The sequence below is a fragment of the Poromitra crassiceps genome (genome assembly GCF_964638095.1).
Source record: "Poromitra crassiceps genome assembly, chromosome: 10".
NCBI classification, from domain to species: Eukaryota; Metazoa; Chordata; class Actinopteri; order Beryciformes; family Melamphaidae; genus Poromitra; species Poromitra crassiceps.
This window is the reverse complement of record NC_139631.1, coordinates 46,509,734-46,532,632: the sequence shown is the minus strand read 5'-3', so window position 1 is coordinate 46,532,632 and position 22,899 is coordinate 46,509,734. Positions and strand designations below refer to the sequence as shown.

The window sequence follows — 22,899 nt, the reverse complement described above, 5'->3', positions numbered from 1 at the left end:
AAAACCTTGTGGATTTTGTGTTGTCACAGCCTTTCTACAGTTTGGATCATGCAACAAAGTTGAGGATCAAGACTGCAGGGCGACCAACTCCACAGATAACTATGAAAAAAACAACCATGATCTGCGGTCAGCAGAAAGAGACCAAGCTGAATATGGTCTGGTATGAGAGATATTCTATAAATGTGTCTGAGCTTAGATTTAGGATATCATAATACCATGATATAACGGCAGAAGTGTTGTCTTTTCCTGGGTTTAAAAGCTGCATTATTACAGTAGTAAAGTGATGTACAATTGTGATGTAATTTTCTGACTGTTCTATTATTTGCTTTTACCCACTTAGTCATTATGTCCACATTACTGATGATTATTGATCAAAAATCTCATTGTGTAAAAAATATTTTCTGAAAGCACCAATATTGTTCTCCCAGGCCTATAGTAAAGACATCAGGCTTAGTGGTGTTAGATTGTCAATCCCGTAGCAGAAAGATCACAGGTTTGATTCTTTCACCAGCTATGTATTCCACTGACTTGTCTTTGACTCAGACACTGAACCCTGACTGCTCACTCACTTTCCGTCAGTCTCTGGATGAGAGTTTGTTTTGTATGTTGTTAAAACTGCAAATAAAATATATATAAAAAAATGAAAGTGGAGTAATCCTAATGCTAATTTAAAATGAGATATTCCTTTAAATCTGTCTTCAAACTGCAAAAGAGAAAAAAAAAACACCCAAATTTTTTTCGGCGGCGACCTTCGGTCGCCGCCGAAAAGGGGCGGCGCCCTTCGGGCGCCGCACTGCCGTCCTCCCCTGTTCCCAAGCTCACCAGCCGCCACTGGTGCATACCCCTAACCTCCGCCAACCTTTCTACAATGTTTCGTGGTGTTATGTTTGGAAGTTCGGCACCTTTTTGTGATTGGCCACGCCCATTGTCACACCCCCCTTTTGGCCAATGGCATACCTTTCTACAAAGTTTTGTACAAATTCATTCATCACTTTTTGAGATATCCTGCGGATATTTTGGAGGGATTTTTTTCTTCAGATTTCCCCCCTGATTTTCTCCCCAATTGTACTTGGACAATTCCCCCTCCTGCCGCGGTTGCTGCCCCACCCCCTCTGCTGATCTGGGGATTGCTGTAACACACATGCTTCCTCCGATACATGTGTAGTTGCCAGTCTTTTCTTTTGACCCAGAGCTTCACCCGCAGGACGTAGCACGTGGGACATCGTGGGAGGATAATGCTATTCCCACCAGTTCCCTTCCGCCCCGAACAGGCGCCCCGACTGACCAGAGGATGTGCTAGTGCAGCGACCAGGACACATACCCTCATTCCGGCATATTGTGGAGGGATTTTTGACCATTTTTATTTATTCTTGACTTGTCAAAAGTGGTTAAGGCCCAATCCCAATTCTTTTCTTAACCCTCAATCTTAACCCTCAAGTTCAACCCTCAATCTTAGTAGCCCTCAAAACTAAGTGTTAAGGGCTATCTTGCGACTTTAAAATGGGACAGCCCTTAAAGGCAGATACGTCTTCAGACTGTGGGGGGCAGCAATATGCCAAAGCTCCGTCCAGTCTGTCAATTGAAAAGGAGACGAAAAAAGCATCCTTACAAATATTTCCTTGATAATATAGATGTAGAAATTACGATAACCATTGTATTATCTTAGTTTAAATGTCATTTTATGGATTTCCGTTTTGGAGCCTAACACATTTGTTGTTGCTAACTATCGATAGTCAGTAGCCGTGCTGGTCAAGCCATATTTTTATTATTATATTATAACATTGTTAACGTTGTTACGAAATGCCATAATTCTCGGTGGTAATGTCGTTGTTGAGTTGTTTTGATCAAGATACAGCCTACGTGTAATGCACTGCAGTCAAGCCAGCCCTCACGTCGGAAAGCACGGTCATTCTAGCCCCCACTCGTTAGCAACAACAATTGTTGTTAGGATTCCAAAACGGAAATCCATAAAATGACATTAAACTAAGCTAATACAATGGTTATCGTAATTTTTACATCTCTATTAACAAGGAAATACTTAACTTTGTATGGCTACTTTTTTCCTCCTTTCGCCGCCATCTTCCATCTAGCTGATGACACGCAAGGGATTCTGGGATCGCACTCACCGCCAAGTGTGGTCGTGGAAAATCTCAAAACTGAGGGGCGTAGAGCCCTCAAACTCGACCCTTAACTTAACAAAGTGAGAATCGGGACAGCACTAGCACTTCGCGGGAGTGCGCATTTTTGAGACTGAGGGTTAAGATTGAGGGTTAAGATGGAGATGGAGGAATTGGGATTGGGCCTAAATCTTGCACCAAATCTCTGTAACAAATGGTAACTTATGAGATATAATTGAGCATGGGGATAGCCATCATATAGCTTCCATCATAATGTTCGAAGCCCGGCTTATGCACTCTAAACCTTCAAAATCTGAACTAGAAAAACATGGTACACAGTCCTGATAACCTCCTGTTTTACTATATAAAATGAATTTCCCCCTCACAATGTTTAACTGCACCCTCCAGGGTAGGAAATTAGCGGTGGCTCGGCACAAAATGCCCCTAAAAAAAAATCGAGATGCCCCCATAAAATAAAGAGTTTAATACTTTCTGTATTTTAACATTATTCTTGCAAAACGTCACTCGAAAATGGCCAGTTAGGCATCCGTACAACCCCTGCCCCTCCTCCTACTAGAGTTATTTAGCTCAGTGACAGGCAGCACAAGCTAGCTGGTCAGTCACTCATGTTTTTGCCAAGTACATTAATAACATGCCAGACAATCAACAGTGTTGTTGAGATAGGAAATAAGGATCTTTAACTGTTATTGTTTATGAACTTTTAGAAATAAAATATGCTTGGATAAAAGTCATTGATTGGTCTGTCAGGCTACATAGGTCCAACTAAGGTATTTCCCAAGATTTGATAAAATTGCCCTGGAAATGATCCAAAATGCCCCGTAAATATATTTCACAGGGGCAAAAATAGCCCTCGTTTAAAAAAGTGAATTTCTGGTGCACTCTGCTTTGAATATGTTGTTTTCTGTCCAAAGAAAGAAAGTGTCTGCTGGGAAAGACAACATGACCTGCACAGGCACCCCAAAGAAATACCACCTCTGCAACCCTAAGGTGAGAACATTACACTCATTTAAATACCACCTCTGCAACACTAAGGTGAGAACATTACACTCATTTAAATACCACCTCTGCAACACTAAGGTGAGAACATTACACTCATTTAAATACCACCTCTGCAACCCTAAGGTGAGAACATTACACTCATTTAAATACCACCTCTGCAACACTAAGGTGAGAACATTACACTCATTTAAATACCACCTCTGCAACACTAAGGTGAGAACATTACACTCATTTAAATACCACCTCTGCAACACTAAGGTGAGAACATTACACTCATTTAAATACCACCTCTGCAACCCTAAGGTGAGAACATTACACTCATTTAAATACCACCTCTGCAACCCTAAGGTGAGAACATTACACTCATTTAAATACCACCTCTGCAACACTAAGGTGAGAACATTACACTCATTTAAATACCACCTCTGCAACACTAAGGTGAGAACATTACACTCATTTAAATACCACCTCTGCAACACTAAGGTGAGAACATTACACTCATTTTCATCTCATTTCATGTCTTTGCAAACACGTATACACACAGGTTTTCCATATAAAAAGCTGGTGTCGCATGTCCTGGCGCGGGCGCCCAGCGCGGCTGGGATTTGCGTTTCCATACAAAAGGGCTTCCCGCTTCGAGGTGTGTCTTTAACCTGGCGGCCCGCTTTTCTCCAGTCACAAAGCAGCGGCAGCATCCATAGAGAGCCGCAGGGATGACGTATTTTTGTAGTCGGAACGCGGAAGTCCCGGACTTCCTGGTTCTTCACTGTTTCTGCCTATATGGGATTTTTGAATGGGTTTTTGGTGCGATGCTTCAAATAAGGTCTGTGGGCAACGCAAGCTTAATCAAACGCGAACCAGTGTTCAGCGGGATAATCTTCACACATGAGGACCACTTTCATGAGTTTTGAAGCATAAATGCGAGCCCTAAGTAAAAAGCTTGTGCTAAGCTAATCCAGAACTACACACAGTGTCGCATAGGCTTCCACGTCACGTCACCACTCAACCTGGAGTGTTGTTGATGTGTGCGCTGTGCACTGATTACCCCGGGCTGAACAGGCTGAACCAGGTGAGCCAAATAGAATTTCCGTCTTCATCCTTTGAAGTCGACTCAGTGTAGTCTCATTTAGCCGTTTGCTAGCTAGCCGCCCTTTTAACGTAACGTAACTTTTAACGTGGGGCACGTAAAAGCTCAAAAACTCATAAAAGTGGTGCTCATGTCTGAAGATTATCCTGCTGAACACTGGTTCTCATTTGAATAAGCTTGCGTGAACCACAGACCTCATTTGAATCATTGCGCCAAAAACCCATTCAAAAATCCGATAGGCGAAAACAGTGAAGAACCGGGAGTGTTAGCATCGATGTTTTCCAGGATCATTCATGCGGCTCTCTATATGGCTGTGAGCAGTCACTAACTGTCAAAAGTCGTGGCTAAAACAGTGGATAAACATTGCATTTCCTATAAGTCCTTCACAATAAAAGGCCTTCCGCTAGTTTGTCAGTGGAAAGCTTTTATTATTAAGCAGCAGCAGCAGGAAATGTTTCCATCAGCTCAGCAGTAACATAGCCGATCGATCGATACAGCGGAAAGCATGAGGAAATAGTAAAGTAAAGCAGATATCTGAAAGTGTACCGAAACACAGGAGAGAAACCACAGAGATTCAGTTAGGAGCTACAAAAGTACTGAGAGCTGAGGCTTTTTTAAAGTATCTTTCTCTCTGCTCGAGACAGACATGAGAGTTTCGCATTGCAACCTCCACTCGCTCTGCTCGCAGCACAGCTGTTTGAGGGGGAGAAGGGTGCTCGTCACAGGTTGGCTGTAGTTGGAGGGACGTCACCGCAGCTTGGAGGCGGGTCCTGCTTGCTTTGGTCCAGAGTAGGTCCATCTCTAGCATGGCATCTACTTTTTATGGCCAGGGGGAGGAGCCTGGCATGGCTTGCCACGGCCAAAGGTGACATTGGAAAAGACGTAAGCAAGCACATCTCGCTGGCCAGGGGGAGGAGCCTGTGGCTGCACTGCAGCTCCCAGGCTCACTGTGTGTCTGTAGGTGTCTGGAGGTGAAGCTCGGCAAACCATCACCGCACAAATAAACGTTAAAAAAGAATTTATTTGTGTAACAGATTGTAAAAACCGTTTCTTAACAAGTAGCAGCAGAGCTATTTAATGGCCTCTGCTCTCTCTCTCTCGCTGCGCTGCAGGAATGTCCGACCACTGGGCGGAGCTTCAGAGAGGAGCAGTGCTGGTCCTTCAACTCCCAGCTTTACAATGGGAGGAACTACCACTGGAAACCCCTGTATCCCGGTAATGACACCCATAAAACACAAAACTCTGCTGTCACCCTGCACACCAGACCAGAGGGGACTGAGGTCTCTGCCATCTGGGCTGCATCTGTAGCTTCTATATCAAATATATTATTTTAATGATATGCTTTCATGTACTAGAGGTTCTACTTTTAGCTGTAATAGCCATTGATATTTCTTTGAAACCCTGCAACTAATTAATATAGTAAAAGATTCAAATTTATCTTCATTTGAATGATCCGATAGATTGATTAATACAATCCCGAGATCAATCTTTCAATATATGCCTTTTCCCGTGGATCAAAAGTGGAAAAGTACATTAATGTATCTGCTTTGAGGTCCATTTTTAATTAACATTTTTTTAATTCTCTGAGAATCTCTCATATCTGAGCAAAATTGGCATTGTAACTGAAATATCCATAACCGAATCCATATTTGTTTCCCTTCTTCCCTTTTTTATCCCATTTTTATCCCCCATTAGTGCTAATTTTAATTGATTTATCCTGGTTGCTGCTCCACCCTCTGTCGATCTGTGGAGAGCCGAAACTGGCTCCATGCTTCCTCCGAGACATGGGCAGTTAGCCAGCCGCTTCTTTTCACCTGACAGAGGAAGCTTCACCGGTAGGACATAGCACGTGGGAGGATCATGCTATTCCAACAAGTTCCCCTCCCTCCAAACAGGCGCCCTTCACGACCAGAGGAGGCACCACATCAGCAACCAGGATATTGCATGTTTTGGTGAGGGGTTCCTATATGAAGGAAACCCCCGGCACAGGGAGAACATGCAAACCGAAAAACCGAAAGGCCCTTTTGACGACCCCACCCGGGCAGTGGGCATTCGAGGACATGCGGACGGGCACGCACTCCTTCAGCGCTCACAGTTTCCCATTTGGGAATCGAACCCAGGACCTTCTAGCTGTGAGGTGACAGCTCTACCACTGATCCACCGTGCCCGCATAACCAAATCCATATTGAATCGAATCGGAAATCGAATTGTATTCGGGACCATGTGAATCGGAATCTAATTGATTCAGGAAATCAATACCCTTTGATCTGTATGCTCTGTCTCCAGATGACTACGTCCACATCTCCAGTAACCCCTGTGACCTCCACTGCACCACCGCTGACGGCCAGAGGCAGCTGATGGTGACGGCGCGTGATGGGACGTCCTGCAAGTACAGCAGCTACCGTGGCGTGTGTGTGGACGGTAAGTGTGAGGTGAGTCCAGCTGCTTGTTTACTTCTTTGTTCCTCTTTTACTTCCCCATGCGCATTCTCTTTAAATGAACAGTTCACTGCAAATACCAACACCAGGTCCGTAGGTTCGAGCCCCTGTGTTACTTGGTAACTTTGTTACTTGGTTGCGTGTCCAGACAGTATAGGCACAATTGGTCGTGTCTGCGGGCGAGGAAGCATATGCTAGTCTACGGCCAGGGTTGGGGAGTAACGGATTACATGTATTTATTATACACTATTTAAAATACAAAATATGAGTAACTGTATTCCATTAGATTCAATTGGTGGTATTCTGAATACAGTTACTGTCTTTAAAATGAAGCATGGCGTTAATTCAAGCATGACATGGAAGTCATAGGCTACATACACCCCAGCTGTAATTAGGTTAAATATGTGTCTTGCTTTGGGCTCACTCTTCACCTTATGTACACCTTATGTATTCACCTTAAGCAGCCCCGCCCAATTGACCTATTGTATCACGACTTCCTGTTCAAAACGCCGGCTATTTTACCTGCTCAAACTAGTCTGACTCACCTGGTCAAACCTAGTTTGACTAACATTATGAGTCAGGCTAGGTTTATGAGTCACAGGAAGTGTAAATACAATTGGACGTTCCAATTGTATTTACACTTCCTGTTAGTCTCTCAAGCCAGATGGTCTCGTCTACATAAGGGGAATACCAATGGGAAATGCATTGCACCATGCTGCTTGGCTAATCCAGGGAGCATCTTCTGTAAAGAGTGGAGCCATCAGCGCCAAACATAACTGTATTTCCATTTGTTGCAATAAATGGTTTGTTGTTGATCTCTATGACGAGATGTTCCTGCCTGAGAATAGATTACTCTAAGGGATTACTTCTTCTTTTTTGGTCTAAATATTTCCCATATTTCCCATAAGTGTTAACTACATTCAGAGTGACTCAGACAAATGGGCTCAGCAAGATGGTTTTGAAGTATCCCCAAAGTAAGCCAAAGTATTTAGAATAGGTTACTTAACTTACATTCTAATGGAACATGTTACAAATGACATTTTAGGGTTTAAAGTATTCAGTAATCTGTAGTGGAATACGTTTTAAAAGTAACACTCCCAACCACTGTCTACATCTGGTCTCTCTAGATCGACAGAGGGGTGAGGCAACGATCGGGACACCCTAGCAGGTCATTGGCAAAGTACAACAGGTGCAAGCAAAACACTAATGACGGCTTCCAATTTCCATGATTGGAAGTAGGAAACCCTCATTAGTGTTTTGCTTGCACCTGTGTTTAACCTGCCTTTTCGACATAAAATGGCCCCGGTGAAAAGGGTCTATTGGGGAGAAAATGTGGGGGAAATCCGTAAAAAAAAAAAAAAAGTTCACTGCAAATTCAGAATGTCTCAACTCTGATTATGAATGGAATGTGACACCTAAACATAAAAAAAAATTGGCCTAACTTCCAAAAGGATGGAGGAACAGAGCTGAATGCACTCCTACCAAACCCATCTCAAAGTGTAAAAGAAAGTAACACATTTGCTTCTGTCGTTTCTGCATCATGACCATATTATCATTATGTCATTTTATTTGTTTTCTTAGAATTCATTTGAATTGCTCCTTGCTTATACATCCTCTCTGCTTCCACTTACTGGTTTGCTGCTCAGCCAATCGGATGTGACGGAGTGCTGTTCTCCTCCAACACGCTGGATAAGTGCGGGGTGTGTCAGGGCGACGGCAGCAGCTGCAGCAGGGTCACCGGGAACCTCCGCCGCGGGGCCACCACCCTGGGTGAGGAGCAGGGTTCACACTCACTATATATTATATACTGTACAAGTCACTAGATCTCAAGTTCAAATCCAGTCTCGAGTCCCCAGTGTTTGAGTCCAAGTCAGAGTCACCAAAGAAGAGTCTGAGTAGAGTCCCCATTACCTCAGTCCGAATCCAGTTTGTGAACATGAGTGTGAATTCACATGTAGGTGGAACACACGTCTGCCCGTGCACAAAATGGAATATAATGTGATGTTTTAATATAGCTATCGAGGGCCTGTTACAAAAATGACTAACAAAAACAAACAGAGTCCTCGGGCTCTATCTTCCCAAAAGCGCTATTTTAGCGTTTGCGCTCGTTTAACACCGTGCGCAATGCAAATTGGGGGCGGACACAAGCGCATGCCTGTGATAACTGTACTGGGCATTGGCTGCCACAAGCCAAAGCAGGCGTTTCAGCGCAAAAATGTGGTGATAGATGGCATTATGCTATCGTCAGCAGTGCGCAATTACTTTGCGCTAAGAGCTTTGAAAAGGACCTCTTACGCGCAAATACCTCTCTGCGCTGGGTGCGCTGCATGGAGATTACCGTTGCGCTCCCAGCGCAGAGAGGTATTTGCGCAGTGGAAAGTGGACTTCGTTTTGGATATGTCATTACGCACAGCCTTGCCACGCCAAGACATCAAATTATGCTGCTAAAATTGGGTATTAGCAGATCATTCAGTGAGGTAATCAACTATAACTCACTGAGAAACTTTTATCACATCGCAAAGAGGGAAATGAATTGAGAAAACTTGTTAGACAATGGACATAGGCTATTTACCTTCATAAGCCGGAGGTTTGTTGGCACCACAGACGATCTGTCAATAAGCTCCCTCTGTCCTCGCACGAGTGAGTACACTCTATTACGCATGGAGATAATTACAGCATATTGCATGCCTCGCGCAAACAAACCATTGCAAAACGGGAATCTGATTGGTTTTGATTGACGTAATGCCCAGCCTTGCCTGGCCACGCCTGTGAATAATTCTGGTAGTTAGGACCACCCAAATCCCGTTTGCGCAGGCAATTCGGGACGCAAATGATTTTGCCACGGCTCTAATTTGCGCTTGCGACAGGTGCCGTGTACGTTTCCGCATGCCTGCCGAGAATTGCATCCCCAACATATTTCGGGACTGTTTTAACTTAGAAATCAGGGAGGTCACGTCTACCAGACAATCATATCACTTTTAAACAGTTACATTTCTGTATAAATGATTACAAGTAGCTCCCGTGAGGTGGGGATGCTTTTTTGCTGCTTGGCGGGGGAGCAAAACTCGGCAGAACACCTGGCGGACGGCGCAAGGTGGAATGCTATCGTCCGTGCCTTAAGGCACGCGCAAACAGTGCGCAAACGCTATTAGGGGATAGCGCCTGTCAGAAGATAGAGCCCCTCGTCTCCAATTTCCAAGTCTGAATGCATGAATGGTCGAGTCAAAGTCTGAGGCAGTAGTGCCCATACGGAAGAGGCATATATACACATATATGTAGTAAACATACATGTAGTATATGTTCATATAAGTATTCGACATATATCCACATATATATCCAGGATATATGTGCATATATGTACATATGTATCACAATATATGAACATGTATGGAATTGGAACGTTTCATATATGGTCCATATATGTTAGTCCTATATAATTATATATGTGCATACATGTATAGATTGTATATGGGCACATATGGTAATTAATTATATGTACATTTGTATGCATTGACACTATACGGACATATATGCTTAATACATATAAAACTATATATGAATAATAACTATACATGCATATGTTTTATTTTATATGAACATATAATACTATTACCTGTGTATAACTGTATGTATTTATCTGTATTCGACATATATCCACCAATATATCCAGGATAGATGTGCATATATGTGCATATATATCACAATATATGAACATGTATGGAATTGGAACGTTTCATATATGGTCCATATATGTTTGTCCTATATAATTATATATGTGCATACATGTATAGATTGTATATGGACACATATGGCAATTAATTATATGTACATTTGTATGCATTGACACTATACGGGCATATATGGTTAATACATATAAAACTGTATATGAATAATAACTATACATACATATATGTTTTATTTTATATGAACATATATGACTATTACCTGTGTATAACTGTATGTATTTATCTCTATTCGACATATATCCACCTATATATCCAGGATATATGTGCATATATATCACAATATATGAACATGTATGGAATCAAAACACATATCTCTTCATTAAAAGAGATGTAATTTTCCAAATTATTTTTGATTGAACAACATCTCAGAAGTGAAACCCACCATGAAAATGGTTAGTTTTGTGCAAGACTTCCAGCACTACTGGATATTTTCAAGGTTTGTCCAGTGTGCATGAGATTGAAAAATAAGGGTTTTTTGACAGTGGAGTCATTAAAATGCCCCACAGTCTATATTATGGTTTTAGTGTAAACATTATATATTATATATGATTTAGAAGCTCATCGTAAAGCTGATTCCAAATATATAATTTAAAAGCTTCATAAATTAAATCCTGTGGAGTTATTAACCATATTAGATCCCTAATCTCTGCCCCAAATGCATCATGGGACTTCCATGCAAATTCTGGAGAAATGTTCACGCCCCCTCCAACCAGTCTCTCTGCTGCACCCTGGATTACTTACATGAACATAGATGATCACATGTATGAGAATACTCATATATGTTAATTGCTTATATGAGCATACCTGCTGACATATGTCAGTAAAGTCATGTTAATTGCTGATATACACATATATGTAGACATATGTAAGTAAAGTCTTCTATGTTAATTGCTGATATACACATATATGTAGACATATGTAAGTTTAACCCAAGGGGCCCTATTCTCCCACAGGCCATCGGCGCTATTACGGGCCTTAACCGCAAAAAAACGTGCCTTGCGCCTGTTTCGGGAAAATAGCAATAGGCTTTAGGCTGCCAAATGCGCTTTAGGCCGAATGGGCGTGGCGGAGTCCCTGAATGCGCCAAAGTGGGCGTGTCGGCGCTAAATACCGGCGTACTGCTATCTTCCAGCCATCTTCCGACCTGGCCTACTTTTAGCGCTTTGCGCTTTTGAAAAGCAGGCCTAAAGCAGGATTCTGTGCACCGGGGACAGGAAAGTGAATGGAGAATACAATATATAGAAAAAAATACTTTAGAATACAATAGAATATAAGATTGCAACCCTTCTCAGGCTTTGGGTGAAGCTGTAATGCAGTTTCATAAATTTAGTTTAGGCTATCATAATAATCCCCATTTATGTGTAATATAGCTCTACGTTTTATTACCCCCCCCCCCCCCGAAATTAGCTAGGCTACTAATATTACTAATATTCCTAATTAATATGTATTATTATTTCATTCAGATAATTGACATTATAGGCATGTATATCGTTTAATGTGAGAGAAAGGGAGAGAGAAAGAAAGAGAGAAAGAGAGAAACTGGATAAACTGTTGTGTAGCGCTTCTTCAAACCCCACTCTTCATTACAGCTATTCATTACAGAATTGTCTTTTGTATTTATTTTTTCTGTGTGCAAAGCATAGTAGTTAGAATTATTTCCAAATGTTTCCCCCGTCTGTGGCAGCGGCGCTGTCCGAGGTGCTGAACAAGCCGCAGCGCATATCGGCCCTCCCGGCGGGAGTAATTCCCCTCCCCAAACAGTGCGCGATGGTACATTTGAACCTGGATGGATAGATGAATAAACGACTTAAGTAAAGAGTTGTTTTGTAGCTATTCAAAATGAATGGTGGACAGATATATCACCTGAGTCGCCAGCACCATCTTCTCCTCTGCTGTGAATTTAGTGGAGCGGTTTTGGTCTGCCATATTGACCACACTGCGCCAGCTGCTGCCAATCTGGCTATTAAAGCCACTCTGATTGATTACTGAAGATTTTATTGAGAATTAACATATTTGTCAGTGCCTGTGGGCAGGGGGTGGGGGGGGGAGGCATATATAGGCCAAATAAAATACAATTACTCAATAATAAAATCCTGTAAATAAAATAGAATAAAGTAATCAGATCCAGTAAAAGTGATAGGTGTCATTCAGAGGATGTTGCATCGTGCAGTGGGGGAGAAGAGATAAAACGATATCATTCTGCCCAAACTTTCATCTAATCTCATGACATCCAGCCATAGGCTATATACTTTTCTATCCGATGCATTTAGAACATTATTTTCACTTTGATCTTGCTATAGTGTAGCGTATTTACATGCTTGCAGTATTGAAACTGCAGTTAGATTGGTTTGAGAAGCATAATAATATGGAATAATAGCCTATATATGGAGATAGACAGACCGGATGAAGGGAGGGGGGGGCGGCGGAGCCCTTGGCTTTGTCTGGTTTTACCGGATTTGTCCAGGAATTGGAGCTTAAAAGGCAAGCGTGTGTCTCTTCCCTGCAATTCTCCAATGAGCGGACAATGCATAATTTTACGCTTAAAAGGCGTGGTTATAATGGTTGAGGCTGAGTTTAGCACCGATACCAAGATATCAAGTGCGCCTTTCCACGCCCACTGCTTTGCGCTGCGGCTGGCGCTCGGCCTAGAAACTGCGCCGCTGCAACGATAGAGCCCTATATGTTCAATGCGTACACAAACATATATGATTACATGTATGAGAATATCCGCATATGTTAACTGATTATATGAGCATATATGTTGACATACATAATAGTAATCATATATGTTTAATGCTTATACGAACACATATTTTGATATGGAAGAGAATAACATATATGTGTGTTGCTTGTATTTGCATATATGCGGAAATATGTAGAAATATTCTTATATGTTAATTGCTTATATGTACATATATCTAAACATATGCGAGAATAACCCTGTATGTCCATTACTTGTATGAACATATATGATCACATGTATGAGAATACTCATATGTTAATTGCTTATATGAGCAAACATGCTTGCATATGTAAGTAAATTCTTATATGTTAATTGCTGATATGCACATATATGTAGACATATGTAAGTTTAACCCTATATGTTCAATGCTTACACAAACATATATGATTACATGTATGCGAACATCCGCATATGTTAATTGATTATATGAGCATATATGTTGACATACGTAATAATAATCATATATGTTTAATGCTTAAATGCACACATATTTTGATATGCAAGAGAATAACATATATGTGTGTTGCTTGTATTTGCATATACGCAGAAATATCTAGAAACATTCTTATATGTTAATTGCTTATATGTACATATATCTAAACATAATAGAATAACCTTTTATCTCCATTACTTGCATGAACATATATGATCACAAGTATGACAATACTCATATATGTTAATTGCTTATATGAGCATACATGCTTACATATGTAAGTAAATTCTTATATGGTAATTGCTGATATGCACATATATGTAGGCATATGTAAGTTTAACCCTATATGTTCAATGCTTACACAAACATATATGATTACATGTATGCGAACACCCGCATATGTTAATTGATTATATGAGCATATATGTTGACATACGTAATAATAATCATATATGTTTAATGCTTATATGCACACATATTTTGATATGCAAGAGAATAACATATATGTGTGTTGCTTGCATTTGCATATATGCGGAAATATGTAGAAATATTCTTATATGTTAATTGCTTATATGTACATATATCTAAACATATGCAATAATAACCCTGTATGTCCATTACTTGCATGCACATATATGATCACATGTATGAGAATACTCATATATGTTAATTGCTTATATGAGCATACATGCTTACATATGTAAGTAAATTCTTATATGTTAATTGCTGATATGCACATATGTGTAGACATATGTAAGTTTAACCCTATATGTTCAATGCTTACACAAACATATATGATTACATGTATGCGAACATCCGCATATGTTAATTGATTATATGAGCATATATGTTGACATACGTAATAATAATCATATATGTTTAATGCTTAAATGCACACATATTTTGATATGCAAGAGAATAACATATATGTGTGTTGCTTGTATTTGCATATACGCAGAAATATGTAGAAACATTCTTAATATGTTAATTGCTTATATGTACATATATCTAAACATAATAGAATAACCCTGTATGTCCATTACTTGCATGAACATATATGATCACATGTATGACAATACTCATATATGTTAATTGCTTATATGACCATACATGCTTACATATGTAAGTAAATTCTTATATGTTAATTGCTGATATGCACATATGTGTAGACATATGTAAGTTTAACCCTATATGTTCAATGCTTACACAAACATATATGATTACATGTATGCGAACATCCGCATATGTTAATTGATTATATGAGCATATATGTTGACATACGTAATAATAATCATATATCTTTAATGCTTATATGCACACATATGTTGATATGCAAGAGAATAACATATATGTGTGTTGCTTGTATTTGCATATATGCGGAAATATGTAGAAATATTCGTATATGTTAATTGCTTATATGTACATATATCTAAACATATGCAAGAATAACCCTGTATGTCCATTACTTGCATTAACATATATGATCACATGTATGAGAATACTCATATATGTTAATTGCTTATATGAGCATACATGCTTACATATGTAAGTAAATTCTTATATGTTAATTGCTGATATGCACATATGTGTAGACATATGTAAGTTTAACCCTATATGTTCAATGCTTACACAAACTATATGATTACATGTATGCGAACATCCGCATATGTTAATTGATTATATGAGCATATATGTTGACATACGTAATAATAATCATATATGTTTAATGCTCATATGCACACATATATTGATATGCAAGAGAATAACATATATGTGTGTTGCTTGTATTTGCATATATGCGGAAATATGTAGAAATATTCTTATATGTTAATTGCTTATATGTACATATATCTAAACATATGCTAGAATAATCCTATATGTCCATTACTTACATGAGCATATATGATCACATGTATGGGAGTACTCATATATGTTAATTGCCTATATGATCATATATGTCAATTTATATTTGGATCACATATATGATCCTCACATATATATACATATATCTCAGGTGGGTTTGTATGCAAAGTGCATACATGTACATGTATGTGACATATATGTGGACCTTGTGTCGGATGTATGTCCATATATGTGTATATATGCCTCTTCCGTATGGGTGCTCAAGTCCAAGTTGAGTCACGATCATGAAAATGCGTCCATGACTTGGATTCGAGTTGAGTCAGAATCGGACTTGAATACAATGCTGGCGGGAAGGCCTGACGGTTTGACAGCTCCAACTGCCTGTGCTGCTGTGCTGTGGAAGTGTCTACGAGCAACACACTAATTGGGCTGTGAAGCAATTTTGGCCTTGTGGCCAAGCTCGGTATTGCAAGTCACATGTTGCCCTGCGGCCCAGAAAGCTTTTTCCCATACATACATACATACATACATACATGGGGAAAGAAACAGCTGTCTTCTTGGTGTCACTCAAATTCAAAAACGACTGTTTGAATTATCAAGTTTTCCATTATTGGAACAATTCTTCTTTAGAAGCCACCAAGAGTCGTTTTCTTGAGCTCCATCTATGGCTCTGCTCTCTAGTCTGGGCTAAGGAAAAAGCTACTGCACAATATGCAATATGGGCCTATACCAGCAAGTAGGAGTCGGAATTTTTCCGGGACACGCTGGGTGAGCAACTTTCATTGAAATGAATGGGCCACCATCTTTGAATGTGTTTTTAATACATCCATGGTCTGACCCTGTGGAGGAGGCAGGCAAAAATACGAATTTCTCCCTCTTGCCTCCGTAGTGTATCACACTGTAACTGCTCTAAATAAGTATCAGAATTACTTTGTACAGGAATTTGTACAGGAATTTGACTTGGTGAGAGACATAAGATATCTGTTGATAGTTTTGTCAGATACTTTGTCAGATATTTATGGCCAGAGCAGCAGAGAGGTAATGCTTCCTGTATCCTGTTGCCAAGGTTACTCCTTTATCACTCAAATCCCTGAAGGATCATGGGACATCCAGATCATCGAGAGGAAGAAGTCCGCCGATGTTCTAGGTGGGTGCTTCCTCTCCTCGCACACACACACACACACACACACACACACACACACGCACGCATACGCACACACAAAACACACACACAAAACACAGCGGTCGCCTCTCACTCCGAGCGGGTAGCATATTGACGCTTTGTCCCGTCCCTTGTGCGTCGCTTGTTACTAACATGGTACCCTTGAGCAACCCATGAAACGACTTGGGCTTTCCGACTAAACTCAATGTAAACCCATGGAAGTCATCTTTGACGCTTATGGCAACTGCCCCCCCATTAGCCTAACTGCTCCCCCATTAGTCAACTATGCTGCTCGGATGTAGCTGAATCTGCAATTAAATTTTGATCAATATTGTTTTTGACCATGTACGAGTATAATGTGTTTACGGTAATGTGTACAGGGAGATAGGGGGTAATAACATGTGTGTTAGAGTTTGGAATACAACATCAAGTCAATGGACCAGGGTTTATGTGCATGGTCCTGGTCCAACACTCATATTCCCTCATCTGCACCAAGTAGCATACAGTACTCTGACTGGTCCTGCTAGCTGTGGTACAGTATCAGTACCTTGCTGTTCCACGTGCTGCTTGCTTTCCTCTGCCAACCTCTACAACATCTCTGGGGTCACGCATTAGTACCCTATTAGGACCCTTCAGTTGGATTTGGTTATGATTTTTTTCCCCAATATTTTATTTTCAACTTTTCAGAATTCAGACAAGATAAACAAACACAGGGGAAAAAAAACATATGAGTGACATTCAATATTGCGTGATTGCCAGCCATATAAGGTGCTTATGTGCTTGTGAAAGATATTGTTCCGGCCATGATGCCTATGCGTTTTTCTTCCGGTGTGATCCTTCCATGCCTTGTTGCTAACAGCTTGACACCCGTCTCGGCGAACGGAGCAAATCACTAATCAGGTCCAGCTTGGCAAAAATTTCGTCGATAAATATCCCTTTAAGAGCGCAGTGCGCAGCCTATTGTGGCTAATGTTAGCGGCTAGCTAGCTATGTTACATGGCAGTAAAACGCCACTAAATGACCAAATTGATTAAACTTTTAACCATTTCGAGTAACACTGTTTCCATACGGTTAGTTGTTTATACCGTGACTATATTTATAACTTTTATAACGTACTCCAGTTTCCGGTTTATAATTCGGCTCTGCAGCCAAAGCGTATAACACAGGAAATGGCAAGCTGCAACAATAAGTCATGTTAAACCGGAACTTGTACCCACAATTATTTGTACAGTGGGGCATTCAAAAATAAGGTGGATAGGTCTCTTTTTTTGTATAGTTGTGCTAAAATGGAACGTGTGTGGTTCAAAGCGTTAGGATCAGCATTAGCCTGCTTCTCTGACAGTTTTCTGTGTGGTTTGTGCCTTGTATCATTTTCCTCTGGTCTTGTTCACCAGCTGTGACCGATCAGGCGGGGAATTTCTTCTTCAACGGGGCCTACAAGGTTGACAGTCCACAGAACTTCCACGCCGCCGGCACCATCTTCAAGTACCGCCGGCCCATGGACGTGTATGAGACCGGGATCGAGTACATCGTGGTCAAAGGCCCCATTGACCAGGCCATCAATATTCTGGTACACGTCTCTTCCATCCATCCATTCCTCTTCCCTTCCATCAAAGGTGTCATCAGGCTATGTGCTTTACTGATGATGATGTCATCAGGCTATGTGCTTTACTGATGATGATGTCATCAGGCTATGAGCTTTACTGATGATGTCACCAGGCTATGTGCTTTACTGATGATGCAGTCAGATTGCCTTCAGGAGACTCTCACCGGTTTTAGCTTGTTTTACAACAAGAAATCTCCCACTGTCCAGCTCGATGCACCCACAGTTGTATGCTTTAAGTTGTATGTTGTTAGTATGTTCGTGGTTGTCTTTAAGGCAGTGGGAACGCTATTAAGTTGGATGACAGTAGTATGAACACAACAAAAAAGGGAGAAACTAGCCGTGTTCGGAATGGTTCACTCACTCACTCACATTATTCCCCATGTAGTGTTTATTTTGTTTGTTTTAGTTTATTTTAGTTAACTATATTGGAACAATCAAACACTTTTCAGACACTACCTCACTCTTCTTCTCCTTTGGTAAACACGACCACATTGCATTGTGGTATATGGGAGAAAATAGGGTACATTCTCTGTTCACTAGAAATTGCAGTGCATTGTGGGTATTTTATAGTGGACTATATAGTGAATCAAAGTGAATCAAAGTAAAGTAAGTAAAGTAAATGGCAAACACACTATTTCTGTAATAGGGAGGTTCCAAACAGGCCTTCTGAGTAGATCTGTCCAAATCGTGCACAGCTGGGGCAGTGAGGTGAAGAGGCAGGTAAAGGTTCAGGTGGGAGGGATTAGAGGATCATGGGAAAGTGAGTTCTGGCATAAGGAACAATTTTTTTTACAGACTGCCGGTAATTCCTCATTACATATTATGCAAATGCGGTGCTACGGATCTCTTAAAATGACACAGGATTGTGTGTAAAGTAAGTTGTTTTGACCTTGGCCCTGCTTGCTGGCTGCCTGTAAAGTAAGTTGTTGTGACCTTGGCCCTGCTTGCTGGCTGCCTGTAAAGTAAGTTGTTGTGACCTTGGCCCTGCTTGCTGGCTGCCTGTAAAGTAAGTTGTTGTGACCTTGGCCCTGCTTGCTGGCTGCCTGTAAAGTAAGTTGTTGTGACCTTGGCCCTGCTTGCTGGCTGCCTGTAAAGTAAGTTGTTTTGACCTTGGCCCTGCTTGCTGGCTGCCTGTAAAGTAAGTTGTTGTGACCTTGGCTTGCTGGCTGCCTGTAAAGTAAGTTGTTGTGACCTTGGCTTGCTGGCTGCCTGTAAAGTAAGTTGTTGTGGCCTTGGCTTGCTGGCTGCCTGTAAAGTAAGTTGTTGTGACCTTGGCCCTGCTTGCTGGCTGCCTGTAAAGTAAGTTGTTGTGACCTTGGCCCTGCTTGCTGGCTGCCTGTAAAGTAAGTTGTTGTGACCTTGGCCCTGCTTGCTGGCTGCCTGTAAAGTAAGTTGTTGTGACCTTGGCTTGCTGGCTGCCTGTAAAGTAAGTTGTTGTGACCTTGGCCCTGCTTGCTGGCTGCCTGTAAAGTAAGTTGTTGTGATCTTGGCCCTGCTTGCTGGCTGCCTGTAAAGTAAGTTGTTGTGATCTTGGCCCTGCTTGCTGGGTGCCTGTAAAGTAAGTTGTTGTGACCTTGGCCCTGCTTGCTGGCTGCCTGGAAAGTAAGTTGTTAAGGAAAGGTCTATATAATAATCAAGTCAACTAATCAATGCTGATGCTGGATGATAATAGATAGAGTGGGGATAATACAGTAGCCTACATGCTTTGAATCCCTTAGTTTAAGCTATGCAGTGTTCTAAGCAGACTGGATTGCATGCAGCAGATGATAGAACGCTCATCCATAAGACAGTTGAGACTTGACTTCTGACCAAAGACTTGAGACTTGACTTTGACTATAGCTAAAAGACAGAAGCATCTCTGTCAGTGCCTGGCCATGACCCATTGCTGTGCAGCAGCTATAATTGTTATTGTTGTTGACATGACTGGTCGCCTCTACTAACCATCTAACCGTTAGTAGAGGTGTCACCTAGTCAGGACCAGGACAAGAACATCACCAACTTTGGCATAAATGGACTCATGAAAGTTGGGGGAGTTGCCAGGTCCAACAAGACATCAGTACCCCAGTTTGAGAACCACTGCACTAATCTTAACTGCAGCTCTGCCTGTCTCTCTGCTGAAGGTTTGGAACCAGAACGGTCGCATCCCGTATATCACCTATGAATACACCGTCCTGCGAGAGTCCCTGTCGCCAGTCCCGCCCCCACCCGTCTACACTGGCTCTGACAGCTCGGCCGGGGCGGCGTCTGTGGAGGCGGGGGGTCCGCTGGCGCCGAACGCCAGCGTTTACGACAAGGCGCCCCCTGGCGGCCAGCCAGGCCCCGGGGCCCAGCAGAACCAGGTGCTACTGGAGCCAGGCGTCCAGGGAGGCACAGAGGGCCAGAAGGGCCAGGAGACCAACGAGGTGTACGAGGAGACAGCTGCCATCGACTGCGACCAGGATGGAGCGGCCGCCCCCCAGTATACAGGTAAACACACCTGACACCTCTGTTTGTGTCCGGGTTGGGGGGGGGTGACATACTGACCTGATGCAGTAACCAAAAAAGTGTTAAACAAATTAAAACTATATTATATTTTTAGGTTCTTTAAAATAGCCTCTTTGCGCTTTAACCTTTATTTATTCGTTCCTGAGAGCAATGCTCTCTTCTTGACATTCACACCGGGAACGAAGCTGACCAGTCCAACCACAGTCTGATCTGCTGGCCACTGAGCAGCTCAACTGAGTGGTTGGGGTTAAGGGCCTTGCTCAAGAGCACCTCAGTGGTGGTAATGAGGGAGGGGCAAGCGCTGCTTTTTCACTTTTTCCTCTCAGATTTATACCCAAATCGAACCTTGATGACCTTCTGGTCACAAGTTCCTTCTCTGACCTCAAGGCCACCACTGCCCACCATGACCTGGATGGAAACACCACTGCCCACCATGACCTGGATGGAAACACCACTGCCCACCATGACCTGGATGGAAAGGCAAAGGCGTTGGACAGGAATTCATACATAGGATCAACATCACTATTTATATTTGTATCAGAAAAACATTTCAAACATGAAAGCAGAAGCCTTTAGATCAAAATGGCAAAATGGCTGTGTGTGTGTGTGTGTGTGTGTGTGTGTGTGTGTGTGTGTGTGTGTGTGTGTGTGTGTGTGTGTGTGTGTGTGTGTGTGTGCGCGTGCATGTATGCGATGGCCTGCATTATTCATAGGGCAGAGAGATGCAGTTAAAAGATGTTTGGTGTTTGTAGAAACAGCTGCATCACAAACACGAGCAGTTAGCTAATGGCTAATGTCTTCCTGCGGGCTCTCAGCTCGTCCAGGCCAGAACACCATCGGGCTGGGCGGCGAGGTGAGATGGAGATGCCCTCATGTTAGCTGAATGTTAGCTGAAAGGCTCAGCGTACACCTTCTATAAGGGACACACCGATATGGTACTACACATCAGATACTGAAGTGATGTTTTTTACTTTATTTTTTTATGGTGTGGCCACTAGGACCCGAGGTGTCTATACTGTAAGAGGGTCTGTCCATTATGTCCACAGGTGTAAGGATAGAGGGCCCCAACACTGGAACATCTAAATGGATTGTCCTGCATTTTACACAAAATGGCTGCTGTGAAAAAGGTAAATTGTTGTCGAACAGTAACAGATTTTGTTTTGTCTTTCATGGATCAGAGGGAAACAGCAGCCACACAGGCAACGCCGCCTCCGCCCCGGACGGTGGGCTCCTGGAGGCGGGGCCAGACTCCCAGAACCTCATTTGGAGGGTCCTATTGGGCGAGAGGGTGGTCCCCGACGAGCTGCTCATCAACATCTCCACCAATCAGCTGCTGCCGGAGGGAGGGGGGCTGTTACTGTCAGACCTGGACCTAAGCGGGCCGGACGCAGGCGAGTAGGGGTCATGTCACAATTATCCTGTCCAAAATAATCGTGATTAACGATATTATCATCAAAATATGCTTAGAACTCTCAATATGGCCTTGTGGCAAATGACAATTCAAAATAAAACAGGAAATCAATAGGACTGTGAGAGCTAGGTTTTTTTTACGCTCCTGATAACTGGAACATGCTCCAGGACTCGCTAAAACTAGTCGTTCAGAGTACTTCGGGAAGATACATTAGGAACTGCTCTTGTTTTTCCTAATGTTTTTGTTTGATCTTGTTCTCTATTTGTACTGTAATGTTTTTGATTTTTTGGGGGTAAATGTCTAAATGCACTGTAACGGGGCGTCTTTGTAAATGAGAGCTTGATCTGAAGGGCCTTCCTCATATAAATAAAGATTAAATAAGATATAAAAAAAAGAAAATCACCACGATAGAATTATCTTGAGTGTCGATTATGGTGATCGATGATAATATCTTACATTGTCTGCCCCCTACAGGACAGCCCTTCTCTCTGAACCACACGCTGGAGTTCAGTCTGGGACGAAAACGCAACGACAGCGCCGGAGATGGCTTCTACCAGAACAGGACGATACTGAGCGGGGCCAGGACTGGTGGCCGCTCCAACAGAACCAGGTCCTCTCTCTGTTCACTCAACCTGTCCTACTGAGTTCAATTCAGTTACATTCAAATAGCTTTATTGGCATGAATGTAACAAATACAATATTGCCAAAGCATCAAGTGCAGTAATAAAGATACAACCTCAAACACCCACCCACCCACTCACTCACTCACTCACTCACTCACTCACCCAC

General features: G+C 42.0%; 1 protein-coding gene across 1 annotated transcript in view; it reads left to right on the top strand.

Annotated features, from left to right (window-relative positions):
* ttc16 (tetratricopeptide repeat domain 16) overlaps positions 1-22,899 on the top strand; it is a gene marked incomplete at both ends in the record, with an annotated part of 68,706 nt that overhangs the window by 10,581 nt on the left and 35,226 nt on the right. The window contains 9 exons of the mRNA XM_083645466.1: positions 3,050-3,125; positions 5,337-5,439; positions 6,511-6,656; positions 8,309-8,432; positions 16,514-16,594; positions 18,004-18,179; positions 20,336-20,681; positions 21,878-22,090; positions 22,585-22,720. Coding sequence (XP_083501592.1) covers positions 3,050-3,125; positions 5,337-5,439; positions 6,511-6,656; positions 8,309-8,432; positions 16,514-16,594; positions 18,004-18,179; positions 20,336-20,681; positions 21,878-22,090; positions 22,585-22,720 — 1,401 coding nt within the window. The remainder of the gene's footprint in view (positions 1-3,049; positions 3,126-5,336; positions 5,440-6,510; positions 6,657-8,308; positions 8,433-16,513; positions 16,595-18,003; positions 18,180-20,335; positions 20,682-21,877; positions 22,091-22,584; positions 22,721-22,899) is intronic.